Source organism: Numenius arquata, chromosome 6, assembly GCF_964106895.1.
Source record: "Numenius arquata chromosome 6, bNumArq3.hap1.1, whole genome shotgun sequence".
Classification (NCBI taxonomy): Eukaryota; Metazoa; Chordata; class Aves; order Charadriiformes; family Scolopacidae; genus Numenius; species Numenius arquata.
The window spans coordinates 23,427,551-23,446,648 of record NC_133581.1 but is presented as its reverse complement, the minus strand read 5'-3'; the positions used below and the strand labels follow the sequence as shown (position 1 = coordinate 23,446,648).

The window sequence follows — 19,098 nt, the reverse complement described above, 5'->3', positions numbered from 1 at the left end:
ACAGCTCAGAAATACAGCCCTTGCAATAGGACTAGTCTTGAGGAGTTTCAATGACTTCACAAAGTTTCCCAATGCTGACAAATCTGCCAGCTCCACTGGACATCAACTGACTCAGGCCAACACACAACAATGGGAAGTTTCACCTTTTGCAGGCTTAGGAACTTCTGCATAGTTGGAAGATCAATTTTTCTCAAAGTAATTGTAACTTCACATTCAAACATGAAAGAAATCAAATTCAAAATCAATTACAAATACATAAGAGGTTCTGACTTCCATTGGCAAAAAAGCACCTTCAGCTCCAGAAACATTTTAGAGAGCTGCGAGGTGGTGGCCTGCGCTTGTATAATCAAGCAGACTTCATAGTCTTCAAAAACAAATGAGAAAACCACATTTTAAAGCTGTTTATTTAAATTGAAATATTAGCTTGTCTGCCACTTAAAAAGCAAGTATATGTTGGGGTTTTTTTACACTGTAATGGAGAACTCTCGTATCCAGGAGGGAATGAGTCTTTCTACCTATCGCTGCAATCCGGCCACTTCTAGGATGAAACTTGGTAACCTGATTAATAACACACAATGGTATTACATCACAGTTTAGGCAGCAAGAGAAGTAATATATCCAATTAAAATGGCAGGGGTAATTTAAACAGGCAGATTACAGTAATTACCCAGGTTGGAATTTGGCCAGGACAAATGGGTTAACACCCCTATTCTAAACAGGAACGTTGTGGGATTTTTAATGACTGCAAATATTTAAGACTGATTTCCTATCTTGTCCAAGACAGAAAGGGTTTGGTTTTGCTCTCACTTGCGCTGCTGTATAAAGCTGGAATAAATCCTTTCAGGTCAATTAGGTTTACACTTACGTACGTAAAATGAAAGTTTGGCCCAGCGTGCTGCAGAGTCCCATGATGAGGTTCAGCAGAGGCTTGGGGGGACTTGGATTCTCCTACTGAATCATTAAATCCTTCTGGAGCTTAAGGTGTTCCTTAGATAGGTCCCATCTGGCCCTGACCTGGCTTGACCCTACTTAATTTATGAGCTCTGATGGGATTGCTGCTGCCCAGGAATGACACTGTAACAGTAAGTAACAGACTGCACACTTAGACTGCTGCCTTCCCCTCCTCTTATAAAAGTCTTCTGTGCTGGGGTATGTAATTAGTAATGAATGTTACTGAGGTGGATTTAGAGTATTATCAGTGGAAATCTGGTGTAGTTCCACTAAACCTCTAAAATGTCATCACTGTAATGGAGATCAGAGTCTGCCTCATGTTTTAGCCAACTTCTGGCTGCAGTTGCAAACACTGTCTTTGGAAGGTGTAAGCGCTAAGAATCTAATGCAAGAAGACTATATAACTTTTAATGAATCAGGCCCTTGAGGTTTACTTTTCACCCATTAGTTTTGGAATGCAAAATACATAGTTAAATTAGATAATAATAATTCCCCAGTATCATCTAATTATAAATCTTAATATCTATAAAAGCCCCACATGAAACGAGTTCTACATGACAAGCACAAAAGGATTTGTGCTCAACTTTCTTTTAATCCAACATAAACAGAAGAATAATTCAATCAATCAGTTCAAACGAGTTCTACAGCCAAAAAATAAAAACTGTTATCCTAGAATGATAAATGAGGCTTTGAATACCACGTTATCTACGACTTTGGGAAAAAAAAAATATAAGACAGTATGAAGAAAAGTAAGCACAACAGAACACAGTATTAATTCAATAAGCCCTAAAACCTGTACAAATACTTAAAATACAAAACTTTTCTTGTAAGGAAAAAAAAATTACTTAAGAAACAACAATCTGCTCACAAAATGGATATTACAGTAACACTAACATAAAATAGATTCCTAATAAGCAATTTTGCAGATGTTATTTCTGCTCAGATCTCGTATTGATTCAAATAACCTTTGCAATAATTAGCTGTAGCTCAAAAAAGATAAACAAATCATGAAAATATACAATTGTTCTGGACAAAAGATAGAGAGCACTTCAGTGTTTCTAGCCCTGATCTCCAATTTGCTTATTATTAGAGAAGACAGGAGTAAATACAAAAGCTGGCTATTTCAGCCAGGCAATAGCTAATGCCAAGAAGAGAATGCGCATTCAAAGCTGTCCCAACTTGCTGCCTAATGAGTAGCAATTAATCCATCTTATTGTATTTCAAAATGCTGAAGACTCCATTCACATCAAAGGGAATTTTTCAAGGCTTTTATCATTGTTCATTTAAAAAGTATAGAGCTATCTTTAGCATTTTATAATTGACAACAATATTTTCTTTCTATCCCTCAATGTGGAATGTAGAATAATGGATTTTAAAACATATAATATGTGTGAACTGTAGGCATTTTAATGTTTCTTTTTGTCTCTGTCTAATTAATCTTGCACTATGAAAAAATATCTGAAATGAAAGCGTAAGACAGATGTACATCCTGCTGTGAAGACCTTTAATCTCTATTTATGCACAACTTCCAATCCATCTTTTCTTCTGAATGGACAGAGGTGACTTTGACTCCCTGTCAGTGCAAAGGTGGGAAATGCTGCAACCTAACACTATGGACTAGTGTATTTGACATGTAAATACAACATTAGAGCGTAAAACTTCTGCTTTGCCTTCAGTCTTTGCATGAGAGGAAATGTCATGAAGAGGAGCTTCCTTTCAGACCTGTCTCCAAGGCCAGCTTTATCTCAGCCTCTCTTTCCATTTTCATTAGATGAAATTTCTCTAATTTCAGGAAGTTTCTAATAACCTCAGAAAACTAAGATTAAAATATCCAAAATAGGAATATTTTCCTGCTGTAAAAAGAAATAAAATGTGCAACATCTCTGGAAAGCTAAAGGGACATTCTCTGCTGGTGGTCTTGAAATGCAGCAATAGCATTTACATGTGAAACTTCTCTTTCTTGCAGGCTAAGGATCCATCCATCCAGAGGGACTGTAGGTACTTATCATCAAAGAAAAGAGACTTTGCTGGAACAAGCAGACTTTATGGCACGCAGGTGAGATTTCAGTCTGTTAGGTAAGCTTCAGTAATACTCTATCCAATGCAATGGGTTCAGATAGCTCTGAAATCCTTCCATCCATTTGGATTTTTGCAGATGATAAACACAGGAAGATTCGTCCAAGTCCTCTCCTCGCCATGAGCAGGGTTCAGACCAAGGTGAGACAGAAAGATCTCTTATTTCAGCTAAAGCAGTGCTGGCACACAGGGAAGGACCAGCTTCTCTGCGATGCCCTGCCCTGTGTATGCATGGGAGGTGGGCAGAGGGGACATCTGGTGGTAAGAGAAAGAAACATGGGAGATGGAGATGGCCTCAGGTCAGTGCTGACTGAACCTCTTGCAATGGACTGGCATGAAGGAACTCTACATTAATCCACAGAGTGCTTGCCATGTTGCAGGTAGGAAACTTGACATTAGATGCATGTGTTTTTTTCTAAGTAGTAACTGCTCCCCTGGATGCCATCAATCACAGGTTTTACAGAGTAATTGCAAGAGCCAGCTCATTGTTAAAATGGTGAGATTGGCCCAGGTCAGAAGCAGAGCTTCCCTTGGCTATCTTCTTCTTGATCACCCCTTCACTGGTAAACACGGGCAGCACCCACTCCAGGAGAACAAGAGTCCATCATCTTCCTGAGGAGGTTAATGGAGAAGTGCAGGCCACTGTCAAAATGGCTCCCATTGAAACAACGGGCACTCATAGATGCCAAAATGTGTTCACTTTGTCTTACTTTCACATCAGTGATATCCTTCTCAGGCAGTGTTCAAAGGACACATAGGAGGACACATTGGAACATCACACATCAGGAACATCAGGACACATCAAAGGACACATTGGAACATAGGAGGTTCCACTCGAATATGAGGAAGAATTTCTTCACGGTGAGGGTGACAGAGCGCTGGAACAGGCTGCCCAGGGAGGTTGTGGAGTCCCCTTCTTTGGAGATTTTCAAGACCCGCCTGGATGCAGTCCTGAGTAGCATTCTCTAAGCAATCCTGCTTCAGCAGGGGAGTTGGACTAGATGATCTTTATGGTCCCTTCCAACTCTAAAAAAATTCAGTGAAATTCAGTGACACTGGACCTGATGGATGGTTCAACACAGGAATAATAAAAAAAATAGGAAGTAGCACTAACAAAATGTCTGAAGCAGCAAGATTCCTTCTGAGGTCCCAGATCAGTGGCTTCTCCCAGTTCTGTGGAGTAATTACAGCTCCCTGGCAGAAAAAGCGAGGGCTCTCTTTCTTATAAAGGCAGCTCCTTATGGCACCTTCTTGCATCAGAGTTTCACCTCTTCCATGTGGGGAGAAAAAGGTCTGTGGGAGGCTGCAACTTCTCTGGAAGAGGCCTGTGCAAGAGGGCTGAAGTTGTCCCATGGCACCTCATTTGCTGAGACCAAGAATGGCAAGAAAGAGGAGGGACACGGGGAGAGGCAGGTTCCTCCACCCTTTCTGGGCACCCCTCCGGCTGGAGACCATGAAGGAGTCACGAAGGCTATGTCAGGGCTCCTGGGGAAGCTAAATCCTGAGGGCCGGAGGAACAGCCTGGGACCCACAATCCAAGGGCCCACAAATTGCTGTCACAAGTGTGTGCTCCTTCTTCACTGCGTACTTGTAGAGTGGAAGCAAATGCCCCTGCAGAGCGTTGAGGCCGTGGAGGTGGGAGACTCTTCCTGAAGCAATCAATTCCTTGCACCAAAATGGCGGCTCCCCCACTTTCTACTCAGCTCTGAGGGAGCTGCAACCCACTGACGGATGGAAAGAGCAGCAAGGTCTGAAGCCCTTGCAAAATAATTTGTTGCCCTAACAGATCTTCCCTTCTTCAGGCGACTCCTTAAAATGAAAAATCCCTCTGGATCTATATTTGTTGCAAATGGCATCTAGGCTAGAGGCTTCAATTATTACTAGGGTTTAGATAGCTTCTTTCATCTTTGGAAAGCTTCAATAAAAATCAGACAGCAGGTGCAGTACTTTAAAATATTTTTTGCTTTTTAAGTGTCTTCATATTTTAAGCTATTTTGGGCATTCACAAAAGTAAGTATTTTAGAACAGTAAATCCAATATTTTTGTTAAGCTCCTAGCCCTGTATTTTGGTATCAAGTGGGCTTCCTAATTTTTGTAGCCCTGAGCGCCCACCAGTCCTATAAAACTCCCTGAGAGCTGCTGAGCACCTCTGAAAGTAAGGCCACCTACTTACATACTTAATTTTAGGCATCAAGGATTGACAATTTAAGCTTAAAATGCTACATGTCTCTGTATTATTGCACCCTCGGTTAAAAAGCAGTATGTTTAAGTTGTCTTAGTTGTTCTTTACGAACCCCAACTGCTCAGCCAGTGCAGCTAAAAAGCCAGCCACCAACAGCCATACAAGCTTGCCAGCATGCTGCCCACTGCGGACGAAAAACCCAGTGCTTCTGTCAAGGAGGCCTGTTACAAAGCCAGGCTGTTATTCATACGCTGCAGTTCCAGGATCGTGGTAAGCATCCGCAGTGCTCACCGCTTAGTATTGTGAAATTACTTTCTGAAACATTCTGCTTTTCAGCTAGAACAAAAACGTGATTTGTTCTCATCTGGGAAAAAAAAAAAATTGACAAAAAGAAAAAAAGGAGGGAAGTAAAAGATTTACAAGTTCCTTCGCTTTTTATTAAAAAGAAAAAAATCAACAGCAAAAACTGCAAAAAAACCCTCTTCCACTTTAAGTAATGTGAAAACAAAACAAAAAGGGTCCCAAGATCTCCGCTGGAAAACTTGAAAAAACAAGCAATCCAAGAAACCCCTATTAAGCATTTCCAAGAGTTTCTTTTTAGCCTTAGAATATATTTTATGGAAACCAGGGAAAACGGGGACATGTACAATTTATTACGTCAGATTAAGCAAACATACTTAATAGTCCCTGAACAGGACTCTGACTGAGGCTCTCCAAAGACTAAATGTCAATATTTTATGTTAAAAAATAAAATTTCAGGTAATCTTGTAAATTGAACGAAACTTGAGGTGATACTAGATTGTACTCTAGAAACACCTTATAGTTAGAGCAATCTTGATAAGCTGTGCTCTCTGGCACTTGGAATAAACAATCTATTTTAAGTATTCTTGATAGCATTTCAAAAGTACAGACAAAAAACATTTGGGAATGGAAAACAATTACCCCAATTACCCTTCTGGAAAAAGCAAAAAAGAAAAAGCGTCTACACAACTGCATAAAAACCCTGTGTATTTAAATACACTCCTAGCACTCAACTGTTAAAAAACCAATAAAAATAGAGTAATGGGTTAAAAATCAGGCTTAGGTGCTGAGCTGTTACAAAGAGTAGTTCACTTTGCATTTGGACAGTGTTAAAACAACGTTTTTAATGTGAATGCTAGTGCAGAAAACGGAGATTAAACACAAAGAGACGCAGACAGCTACCACATGCAGGAAAACGAGGTTACAGGCACAGCAGCACCAGGCGCTTGCCCATCACCGCGGGGAGGAGGAAGGGACAGGCATAGCAACCACAAGCCCAAAAGCAGAAAAGCGCATACCTTCAGCTTGGAATGAAAATCACGAGATTTCCTTCTGGCAAGAACCTGAATGTGACTAGACACCTGCAGGGTAGGGGAAGGGAGGAAACAAAGGAAAAGCCTGTAACCATGGAGATGAAAAGCCCCCTACAACTGGGCAAGCCAAACGTACCTTAATGGCGGCTTGAATTTCTCGAACTTTCTTTCTTGCTAAGACCTGTATGTGACTAGACACCTACATTGTTCAGATTTATAGGAAAAAAAAAAAAACAACAAACAAAAGAAAAACAAAAAGCAAATCAAATTTTAAATGTCTATTTTTTTTCTTTAAAGAAAAAAAAAAACAACTTTTCTGAGGGCAGAAAGTTATTTGCATCTTCAGTAAGCTCTGCTGTTAAAGATACCACATTCCCAGCCAGATACCAAGCTCTTAGCACTGAGGCTTAACAATACAGGTCATCACTGCAGTGACTTGATGAAGGAAAAAAAAAAAAAGAAAAAAAAAGTGTAACCCACCAGGTTGTGCATTCAGCTACAAGATAGAAGACACAGCTCACAGTTGGACGCAGCTCACGTGCTTTGGTACCAATCCCATCCATGGCCAGGCCCCACGCTCTCGCGCTGGGAGCCAACAGGATTTCTACCCCATCTGCCGAGGGATGCAGATGCCCACTCTGACCATTTGCCACTAGGCTTGAGACATAACTTGGCACTGAGAAGTTTTATCCATTATTTATTGTGTTCTGCAGCTTCAATGAGGAGCCTCAGGCTGCATTTTGACCCCACTGAAATGGTCTAAATTCTGGAACAGACGATAAGACACTGGTTCAACATAGGTCCCGGAACCTGTGCTGGCTTCCTCAGTAATCTCACCACCAAGTCGGCCCACAAAACACTCATGTAAGTGGGAACCAGTAACTTGACAACAGCTTGGGTGATGTCCAGGTTTGGCCCATCGTTATTACGTTTTGGTAAGAAATTTGTGTAAACCCAGTCCTGCACTAGACCAGTTATTGGTCAGAAGTTGTTGCCTGTGCAGTGAAGGGCCTGGGCCCAGATTAACACTCCTGTTTACTCAGGCACGTACTGAAATCCATGCTATTGATGCTGAGGGCTTAATGTACCAGCAAAAAAATGACGAACATTGCTTGGTAGTGCTCAGCATCCTACAGCCCTCTGTGGGAAGGTTTAAAACCTGCAGCGATGGTAAAAACCGCTAAAGTCTCTTATTCTTATTCAATCTGGGGTATACCGTATCAAATGTACATTTTTCCTAAGTTAGTTACAGTTCCTGTCTGGGAAAGAACAAAGTAAAAGAAAAGGAGAAACAAAGCTTGATTTCCTCCCTTTATAAGACTATTCCATGACATAGTACCAAAAAGCCTGTATTTTTAGTAGGGAAGCAAACAGTAATGCATAAATGAGCACAGCCCCTGAAGGCCACCTTCAGAGACTTCTTTGGGAAGCAGCTGAGGAACCAGTTTGCAGTAATTCAGAGTTATACTATTGCTTACTAAGCAATTTTGTATTCAAACAAGTAGACCAAGTTTTCACATATGTTCATTTGTTTTGCTTTCATTGGGTTATTAGTGGTGTTAAAGGTTACACAAGAAGCACTATTGTAACATTTAATTGCTCAGTTGAAACTCAAAAGTAAGGACAATCAAACTTTTCTAAACAGTCTGAAGTGATTTATGAATTCCTAAAGAGGTATGTGCAAGTAGGGAGGCAGAACTTCACCATACTTTTAGCCATCGTAGCCTTCTTGGTTGCACCGCAGCTCTACCAGCAGATGCTGGCCAAGGATCTAGCCCCAAGGTCTGCATTTTAACTCCTGACGCAATTTTCAGGTCCCAGCATAACCTCCAACTCCTGCAGCTCGCATGGGCATAGCAGGGATAAACTTGGGACTTTGTCTTTTGTCTCAGATTTCTTTGCCAATTTTTTGTTTGTTCTTTCTCCATGTGCTACAGTTTTTATCCTTTCTCACACCTTTTTTCATCCCTTCTACATACATTTTCTTCCTAACTGACAAAGGATACCACCCAGGGCAAAATATCACCCAGTCCAAAGTGCTTTAAATCCAAGCGCTGGCAGCAGGCCATCTTTGTGCGTGCTGACTCAGCATCACCTTTCCTTGCATTACAAAACACACATAGCATGCAAGTGTACAAGCCTCTGCCTTCCCCTTCTTCACACATATGGATGGGGAGATTGGGAATCTCGCACTTGACATTAGAGAAAGTGAGGGCACTCTGCAGTTTGTGAAGCATTTTGAAACAGCGCAAGGGTTTAGTAACCACTGCATAAACTACACAGAGTGTGTGCCTTCTGTGAGGCTGCTGATCACTGTGGATATTACAAATTAAAGGATTTAGTCATATGAGATAAGTTAATGGTTATGTGATAATCATCTGAAAAAGACTTAAGACTGGTTAGAGGTTTATTCGGACTCTTTGATGAATGAAATCTTACCGTGGTCACAGACCAGGAGCCTGAAGGCTCTCAGGTAAATTTTTTTATTATTTTTTCCTCCTGTAGCAAGTATGGCCTGTGAGCTGAGAGCATGATTAGGATCAGTCCTGCCCGATAGTTTTGGTTTATTTACCTCTCATATCCAAGGATCATAACCTCTATTATATAGGTGAATTGGCTGGACTTTTAGAAGTTCCATTATTCACCATCTCAAAATAATTATTATATTCTGTAATTGTCCTTATAGAGAAATAAGGCACAAAGCTTTATGCTTCTGCTTCAGCTTTTGTAGTTTTTTTTCCCAAATACAGGGGATAATAGCTTCATGTACACACAGATTAATAAAAAATGCATCCTCAAACTGCCACTGCACAACATAAAAATAACGGAGTTTTAAATATTTTCTAAACAGCATGTATTTAACCTGAACAGTGAAGTCAATACATCATCTCATCAGAGCTGAAGCACAGACAGCCACTGCAGCCAAAAATGCCACGTTTTGTCATTCACTGACATGCATACTTCCCCATTAGGTTATTTTACCTGCTTCCTGGTCCGTGTCTTCCCTGTTCTAAGTTTGATGTATCTGGCTATCAATTCATTCCTACCTGAAACAAAGAAAAATTCATGGTAAGGGACAAGTGGCATCACATCTGTAAACACCATTAAAATAACACATTTAAACTTACGAGTTCCATGCGTATGAGGCTTATGTTTTCTTACACCTACTCCACTTTTCCTTTGCAAACTATTTATCAGTGTTTTTCATTGTTCATCAGTATTTCTCTTCCCTCTCCTTAACAGACGCTTCATGTTCCACATGAACTAAGTGCGGAGGGCTATGGGTTCAGTGTTTTCCCACTGAAGTCCTGCAGCTGTTCTCAGGCAGAGAGGCACCTCCTTGGTTAGCGGTGGTGCCCAGGATAATCTCTTGATGGAGAACCCCCCATCCCAGGGCCTGACACGAGATCTGGGCTCCGCTGGTTTTGCTTCTGACTGTGCCAGGTGGTGTTTGCCCCCCACTGGGCCACCTGGACCCCTGCCGGGAGAAGCAGCTGCTTTGAGAAGGTCGTGTGCCACCCGAGCCGAACCGCCAATCACCCAGATGCTACAGTTTCGCATCAGCTTTTCTCCAAGTTTTTATTCTATGAGGAGGACAGCAAAATCTATCCTTCCTGCCAGGAAGCGCTCTGCCTCCTCCACTGACAGAAATCACTGTCCCACTTCAGCCAGTTATCAGTCACACCCGTAACTCTACACACAAGAGTGGTCACCCTGCTGTGCCTAAGTTCCAGCTGCAGTGAGGCCAATCAACGTGGTGGTTTGTCATTTAGAGTTTTATTTCTCTTGGAAATGTATAGTATTTCCAAGTTTCTAAAATGGCTATTTGACTCTTCTTCAGTCATACATTATGCTACCTAATACAAACTAACATTTTCTTTGCAAATAATTTCCTTCCTAAATATTGCTGACATGGAAGATAACACAGTTTTATGTGGTGCCCTATTTATTTTCACTGCATATTATGTTACTTCTCCATGAGTTGTAATAACTTAAATATACTTGTTCAACAAGTCCTAAGTTATGGAGTTATTTGCAATCAGCCTGTGTGCAGAAAATGAGAAAACTGATTTAGCAGCAAGCTGAAAACAGGGAGGTTAAGAAAATAACTTGTCACCCACCAAGTTATTTTAAAGTGGGTAAGTACATAGCTGGGGAGTGCAGAAAGTTATTATATCAGCCAGGGACTCAAACTTTTTCAGTTTGATGTTGTGGGGGAGAGATGGGGAAGTTTTGAAGTAGCATGTCTATGTCTGAAGGGTATTTTGTTGACTGGAATATTGAACACAATTAGTCAAAATGGACCTTCGTTTTCCCTTTTCCTTCTGTCTTCCGGTCTGAACCTTGTTTTACACCCTTTGTTTCAAATGTCTCACGGCTCCTTTCTCTTCCATGGTTTGTTTGCTAAATGGGTACTAGAATGTGAAATATCAACATGCGTCAAGAGTAGAGCTGTGCTCTCTCTGATTCCCTTTTTGTTTTGGTCTGGACTGTGTGCCAGGTTCCCCGCAACGCACCACTGTAAGGGTGATGTGAGGTTTGTAACTCTTCAGCAGGTCTCTTCAGGACAAACTTCAAGAGGTAAATTTTGTGTGAGCAAACAGTTACACAAACAAGCAACATTTATGCACACAAATGAGGGATTGCTGTATGCAAAAGGAGCAGCTAGTTACCTAATTTCACTCAAGACCTTGTCTTTTGGCTGGACAGTAGTTCTGCAACATGTTCTGCCCACAAGGTATTTGCCATATGCAGTGAACAAGAGCCTTTGTGTTCACTGGGTGAAACCTGGGAATGCTCGATCTCTGTATCTCTCTATTCTCATGTTCTTTCTCATCATCCAAACAGTTCACTTCAACTATGGAGAATTAGTGTTCATAGTGGTGGCTGTGTCCTTATGCTATAACAGCAGCTACCTCCCAGTAACAGGACTGCAAATTGACTTGCAGGTGTTGGGCATGGACAGAAATGGAGCTGCTCTACTTTTCATTAATATTAGATGGAAAAGTTCTACAGTGCAAAAATATCATACAGTTTGGGAAAAGGAACCAACAGAGAGGCTGAGAGCCTGAGGCAACAGCAAGGAGAAGGGAAAGGAAAAGGTATATAACAATGGCACATCATACTAAACGTGCTTTGGACAAGAGTTTTCCAAAGCCGCCTGCTTGGTACTTTTTATACCTCTCTCTTTAAAGAGCACAAAGCTAGCAGACAGTAAAGAGATGCACAAAAATTAAAAGAAAAACAGGAAGATCCATTTCCCCACCTGCCAACAGGAAGCCTGAGGGGGTGGTAGCCTACAAGAGAAACCCTCTGTGATCTGGTGAGATTTAGAGATCACCATATTCCTGCAGTCACCCGTATGACATGACCATTTGCGTATTTCTAAATGCACATTTTGATTTAATTGGGTAATGTCCTCCCTCCAGAAAGTATCTTCCTTGCATATCTTCAAGTATGTGCATACATTAAGCACCTAGAATAGTTTTTCATGCAAAAAGCACTGTCAGGTTGTCCTTAGCAGCAGCCGGTGACTGCAAGGTCAATAACTCTATAAGGTGATGTAAAGGATGCGTTGCCATCTCTTGTCCCCCCTTCTGTACTGAAGATGTTTCAGATACATGGTCACAGCACAGGTCACTCCAGCCACCCCTTGCCCTTTAATGCAGCCCTCAGCCATAGCTGAGGAAGGAAGAGTTAAACCTTCACAAGGTTTCACAGTTTTCTTCCCAGTCAAGAGAGCTAACAAACTATTTTTAAAGCAAAGCTCAGATTCCCAGGCAGGGACAAGGACAGGAAAAGCAGCTTTATAAAAAACACCAACCACTGAAAGTCTAGCCTGTATTATTCAAAATACCAGCCAAGTGCTCCAGTTGAGCCCCAATCCATCCATGAAGTGCTTTGGCTTGAATCAAGGCAGGGTTTCTCTAGCCGTTATCTAGCCCAGCAGGGGTACGACTAATAAGATTGTGGTTTTGCAAAGTGATCGCTTCCCCTTAAGGTGAAGTCTAGCTGGAGCCTAGCTCAAGAAGAATCAACAGGGTGGAATAATTTAACTTACAGGGAGAAGGAACTCTACAAGGAACCATACAAAGTAGCCAAGACAACAGCCTTACGTTTTCCTTACAGCCATGTTTTCAACACAGCAAAGAAACATGCACCAGGTTTAGACAGAGCAGAAGATACTGAGCCTCACATGGCTCACTAAATATGTTGCACCCAGCCACAACGATCTGAAAAGACATGACTTCTTTTTTGCACTACCAAAAAGCCATAAACACAAACACAAGCACTGCCTAACATATACAAGATAAATGTCCCAGACTAAAAGTTTACAGCCTTTATGTTATTTACCATAGACTGGTGCTCTTCTTAACCAACTCTGACAGATACTAACAGAAAAGATCTTATCTCCTGACCGACCAGGGCCCAGAGAGGATTTTAAAGAAAGGAAGACTGAATAATCCTTAAAACACCCTTTCCTGTTCTTGGGAATGAGAAGAGTCTGAAACAAAAGGAGACTCACAGAACTTCTTTAACTGGCCATTAGAAACCTTAGGGTAAAAAATGTTCATTAATAAATAGATCTGTTTTTCTCTAAGAAGAGCTCAGCTGTGGAATTACTTTCCATACACGCCCTTCCTCAAACTCCCTGTCATATGTATCTGGGAAATTGCTGGGCAGAAGAGAAGAGGTCAGGTTTGTGAACTGTGGATGTTCATCTCCTCCTTCTTGTCATCTGCTGTAAGAGTCTCCTACTTTGAATGTTTTGGTTCAGGTATCAGAGAGAGGCGTGGGGAGGTACCCAGTCAGATAAAACATCTTCACAGCACAGGAATCTTTTTGCAAGGATCTTGAAAGGATCAGGAGAGGACCACAACAAATAAACAAATATCTTCTACAGGCTTCTTCTGGTATGGTTGTGTAGGTTTTTTTCTCCTTTTAAATTCAGGCTTTATCTGTCGCCTTTCTGTACTGTCAGTGCAATTGCAAACTATAATTCACCCTGGACTGATGTTGAGGAAGAGGCATTTTACACAACAGAACATCTTTTTTAATCATGACATGAAGTAAAAAGGGGGTTCAGCTAGAAAACAGTGCAGGTGCTAGAAAATCTGCGAGGCTTCATGGGATGCCAGAGCCTCATTGTGTCCCCCCTGGGGGAATGGTTAGGGCCCAAGGGCAGCCCTGCCCCTGCCAACCAGCAGGACACAGGCTCCTCCATCTTCCCAAACTGGCCCATCCCTGAGGAGCATCACCCTGAACAAGGGAGTGTGCGGTGATCCTGGACACCTCACACGCAGCATGGAGGACTGACATTTTTGCTCTTCTTGTTCAAAATAAGTAGAAGCAGCTGCAAAGTCAGGAGGCTCCCACCCGCCTCTCCTTGGGGGAGGCAGTTGTTGTTCTAACAGAGAGCCCTTGTGTGGGGAAGCCTCCCCCACTAACAGTATTTCCAAAAACATGCTAAAGCAGCCAAGCATCAGCCCCCACAAAGGTCTCCACGAGGCTCCCGGGAGCCACCCTTGGTGCTGAGGGTTGGTTTGGCCCCACTCACCCAGCATGGGCAAGGCCTCTGAAGGTGAAAATCACCCCCTGGGTGAGGAGGACATAACTGGCAACCCCTTCATGGGCCAAAAATGGCATCACCACCTGTGTGCATGAGCCATCAGGCCATCACAAGCAGCTCTACTGGGACCTATGTGAGTTATGTGGACCCTGTTCCATGGGTCCTGGCCCCAGGCATCGCTGCTCAAACCTGGTCCCCGCCAGCAACAGGGCAGCGAGCCGGTGCATCATGTCGTGGTGGAGCTGCCGGCCGTGTGGCAGGCGGGCATCTTTATTTAGAACATTAATGACACAAATTAAACCTCCGCCCTCCCAGCTCCCAGTAATAGGCACCATCCAAATGTGATAAAAATAGACAAGTGTGGGAAATCAAGCCAGTTAGCAATTTGAAAATAAACAGCTAATTTTAAAAAGCTTTCATACTCAGCAAAATAATCCAAGTAATGACCAAGCAGAAAAGCCTATTCTTTTCAGATAATGGTGTACTATGAATTTCTCCAAATTCTACAAGACTGTGTCTTGAAATAGGTATTTCACATCCTTAGCACAAAGTCTGGGGACAGACCCGCACAAACATTTCATCTCCCAAGTCATGCTCATGGCTGTATTTTCACCATGGCAAAGCTTTTCAGCTGGTTTTGGTAAACTCCATTTCTGGTCACCTCTGCTCAAAGCTGCTACGTCAGCCTGGTGATCGCAAAGTCCCACACATGTGCCCAGTCACCAAATTTGGAGAGTTAGCGGGAATTTGGCTTGATGAGGAGCCTGCTGACAAGCTCACTGCACCTCAGGCAAGCGCTCTCCTGCGAGAGCCCATGAGCTGCACTGAACCCTTTGTCTCGCTGCTGAGCGTGGGCCGGATCCAGATCCCACCTGACGTTGCGGGGGTCTGAGTGCAGACATTGTCAGAGGGGATGGACTAGTTGGAACAATTTCTTCCATCAGAAGGTGGCCATGGGGCCCTCGGGCAGCAGTGCTCATGGTCTGTAGTGGAAGAGCTGCTCTGCCACAGCGTTCGGCCCCAGTGCTTTTCCAGTCCGTTTTGCCGGCAGAACATCCGGCTTTGGGAGAGCTCGCCTAAAATTTGCCGGTGCTGCCTTCTGACGATGCTTTAAAGCCAAATTGGCTAACAAAAAGCCTCTTGTAGATAAAAGAGCTCTGCAAGTCAACAACTGGCTAAGCAGTTTAAACCCCTAAGTAAGGCATCCTCTATTTAAACGTTATAGGCAAATCTAATTTAAGCTTTTAAAAATATTATGGGCAGGTGTTTAAGTCGTCCGCACACTGGGTTTTGCGAGGGCTTCGGAGGGGGCTGGGCAGCGCTTCCCAGGCGGGCAGCATTTTGTTCAGACAAGCTTTCTGCAGAAGGCCACGTGACATAGGCCAAATAAACAGCATCTGGGGATTTTCAATTACAGACCTTCACCCAGCATGCCTGCACTGTAATCTCTACCAGATGAGGCTCAGGCCTCACTATTTTCAATAATTCACACACTGTGTACACATAACATGACAATAAGGGCATTCATGCAACCGCCTGATTCGCACATCAAAGCTCCCAAATGGCCAGCTGTAAGCATGCTTACTGCTGAATAATTCATTCTTTTCACAGGCTTGAAAAAACGCTCAGCGGGAGTTGGCAAGCTTGTGTTCTTTCCTGTGTGGTATGCTAAACTCAAATTTTGAAAGAGGTACAGCCCCACTAGAAAGAGTCAGAGATCCAACTATTTAAATGTGCATTTGCGAGCTTTCGGATGGCTGCTCACAAAAAAAAAAAAAAAAAGCAGCTCTACATTTCCAAGTGGGTAGCAGAGATAAGCTGAAATAGCCTACATGTTTTCTGGGGCAGGTGTTAAATAGAAATAAAATGATAAAACTGTTTTCTAGATAGTAAAATATTTTTTTACACATATTATTCCTCGCTAAATATCTTAAGATATACCAGAGGCATAATAGTTAACAAGTTCAGCAAACTTGAAATTTCCACATACTTAGCATAAATTTTCTACTATATGGCAAAGAGGGTTTTAGTTAATACTAACACATATGAAAAAGACAAACACAGAATCACCAGAGCTAATTCTGTAACTCCTATTTACTGTTCTCACAGATATGGGTTGAATACTAATTTCTAGATGATATTTTAACACCTCCAAATCTGCAGCTGTGTCTCTGAACATTTCGCTTTCAACTGGTGAGTGTTGCAGATTTTGAAAATACTTTGGCTTTACACAACTGAAACATCATTTCTTTAAGAAAAAGAAAAAGCTGGGAGAAAAAAGAAGGGTCTGCTTCATAATATCAAGTTTTCTTGACTGTCAATCAATGCCAGAACCAGCAGGATCAACTAGTCGTGACCTCTCCTTATAGCAAACACATGCTGCTTACCAGCTGTGGACTGTGTTTTTTACACCCTTTTCTCTATCATTCAGAATGGCTTCCTCCTAATCACAATAATCCCAACAGTGCTAAAACATATCAATCGTCCTTTAAGCCCTGCCTACAAAAGGCCAGCCGTCCAGCCTTTATGGGCTTGTCCAACAGCAGCTGATACTTCATTCAACTACAAATCCAATTTAGCAGTTACAAGAGGTTTAGCATCACTGGAAAAATATTGGTGTTGATCCTGCACTCTTAAGTCAGCAAATATTCCTTTGCCATATTGTTTAGCTTTTTCTGCCATATTTACACTTCTGCTGGATTTCCCTGAATGACTTCAACAACAGCATTTAACCTCTGAACTGGTAATATTTACAGTTGATCAAACAGCGATTTTTAAAATGTTTACCACAATTACAGAAACATAAGCCTATTTGTATTCTAACTGTTACGACTCTGAAAAAAACCCCAACCAACAACCCTAAAAACAAACACAGTCATTTAATTCAAAACCATAGAGCACACTTTATGTACTAGTTATGCAGGATATTATTTATTATAGCCCTTTAGGCAAGTTCATGGCAATTCTTTCACTTATGTATTTTTAATTGCCAAGTGAGCCAATGCAAACACTCCCTTGATCCCCCTCCGCTTTTTCTTTTTCTTTTTCTTTTCCTTGTTAAGCAGCAGAATATGTAATGCCTTAAAGTAAAGATGGGAGACCCTATCGATGGAATTTACTATTCCCTAGCCCAGACCTGCAAAACTGTGGGACCACTCAGTTTATGCAGCCTTTAAAAATGGGAATATAAGGCGGGAGATAACTACTCCGGCCCTGTGGCAGAGAACGGGAGCTGCTTTTCACTTCCTTTGTAGAGAAAATAATCAACCTCAAACCTGCATCAAGCACAGGATTTCCATCTCTCTGCACAGGCACTTGGTGGTGGGTGGGGGCTGCCCAGTTAGTTCACTTGCAGCCAAGGACACAGGCAGGTCCCCACAATCCCCCAGGGAGCGGGGTGGGGGCAAAAAAAAATAACTGAGTGTCTTAGACCTCCTTGTTGCTTAACTTTGCACCGAGTTCTTCAACAGCCAAGGCTCCGGGCTCTGAATTTAGGTAGGACCACGTACAAAAGTGGCCATCCCAGGACAGGACCCGGAGGAGACAAAGACCACAAGGTTCCTAAAATGAGTTATAAGGGCTGCCCGAGTGGGGTGTGTGTATGTAGACACACACACACAAGATTACAATAAGCCACTTAAGTATTATTATACACAAATTAACTGCTTGCAAAGTGTACTGTAACTGGGTTGCCCAAGAGGACAAGGAAAAGAAAAGATCCAAGAAACAAAATAACCGAAATAATCCCTTTGGATGCTAATGACTGAACAATTACAATGACTCATTGAAGTTATATCATAATGATACTTCCAAAGAAAAGAACTTTTTGTGTATTGTATTAAAAACAACAACAATAAAATGATCCCAGATTGAAGCAATACCACAATTTAATTTATACAGCAAAAGGGAAATGACCTAATAGTAGCACGGAAAGATATTCTCCTCATGTCAAGTCTTAACCTTTTGGGTTTTATCCCAGCTTCAGTTGTAAAGAAAACAATAAAAAAAGACCCATAGACACATCTGGTTCAGAAGTCTTCATTGACACTAATGCAATGCATTGGATTCTGTTTGGCAGCTCTTCACTCTGGGAAATATTCCACATACGCAATGTTTATTAATTTTCTTCTTCTGAGTTTTTAAAAACACAGACAGAACATATTTCAAAGAGAGAGAAGAGTGATCCAGAGATCTCTCTGAATATTCATTAATTAATATTTTGTCAGTGTCAGTTGTCTCAACAAAAGAAGGTTTTATAATTTACTCTAAGCCCCATTTAATTAAAATTTAAATGCTACAAAAATACATGGAAATTTTTTGCTCCCTTGTAATTATATTATTTTCTACTTACTATAAACTGTATTTTACTGCAACCGAAAATGCATTTCAAAACAAACAGCAATTTTTAGGCTTCAGAACATACAAAGAAATCCCCATAGGAAAAAAAATCCCCAAACTTGACCTTTGCCATCTCTCTGGATCAGCTACAGATGTTTAGTAGATTATACAAAAACCTAGATGTCCTTAATCTGACATTCTTTTTTTTTTCCCCTGCTATGATAGGAACTCTTAGTAACCTATCTGCAAAGACGCTGTGCAACTTCCATGTGCATATATAATTGCTGTGTTGTTTTCCAAGGTAGCTGCAATTTTTCAGCCACATGAGCAGTTCAAAAAGGAGAAGACTCTTACCCAATGCTACTGACAGAAAGTCTGATTTGGACAGGAATCCTTCAAATACACAGACAATGGGCTGGCTGACCTGTCATGCATGATGGATGAGTTAAGGGGATTAAAACCACTATTTGCATTAGAATAGATAAAAATTAGCAAAATAGAATTTCTCAGTAGGTGGCTTCAGCTCTGTTTGTTCTCTTACACAAAATGAAGTTCATTTTTAAAGGAATTACAATTGTTTAAGTAAGGCTTATTTGCAGAGGAGAAATTTTGGATGCTGGTTTGCTTTCTATTGTTTTATCTTTAAG

At 41.7% G+C, this 19,098-nt stretch overlaps 1 protein-coding gene across 8 annotated transcripts in view; it reads right to left on the bottom strand.

Annotated features, from left to right (window-relative positions):
- Positions 1 to 19,098, bottom strand: part of TEAD1 (TEA domain transcription factor 1) — a 106,824-nt gene that overhangs the window by 39,521 nt on the left and 48,205 nt on the right. For 2 of the 8 annotated variants that reach the window (XM_074150064.1, XM_074150063.1), the window contains exons 2-4: positions 9,526 to 9,590; positions 6,680 to 6,742; positions 6,529 to 6,591 (exon numbers count right to left, since the gene is read on the bottom strand). In XM_074150064.1, the coding sequence (XP_074006165.1) occupies positions 6,529 to 6,591; positions 6,680 to 6,742; positions 9,526 to 9,590 (191 nt within the window). Of the gene's footprint in view, positions 1 to 6,528; positions 6,592 to 6,679; positions 6,743 to 9,525; positions 9,592 to 19,098 lie in introns of those variants that run through there. The other 6 variants (XM_074150065.1, XM_074150067.1, XM_074150070.1 and 3 more) reach the window with 4 other exon arrangements.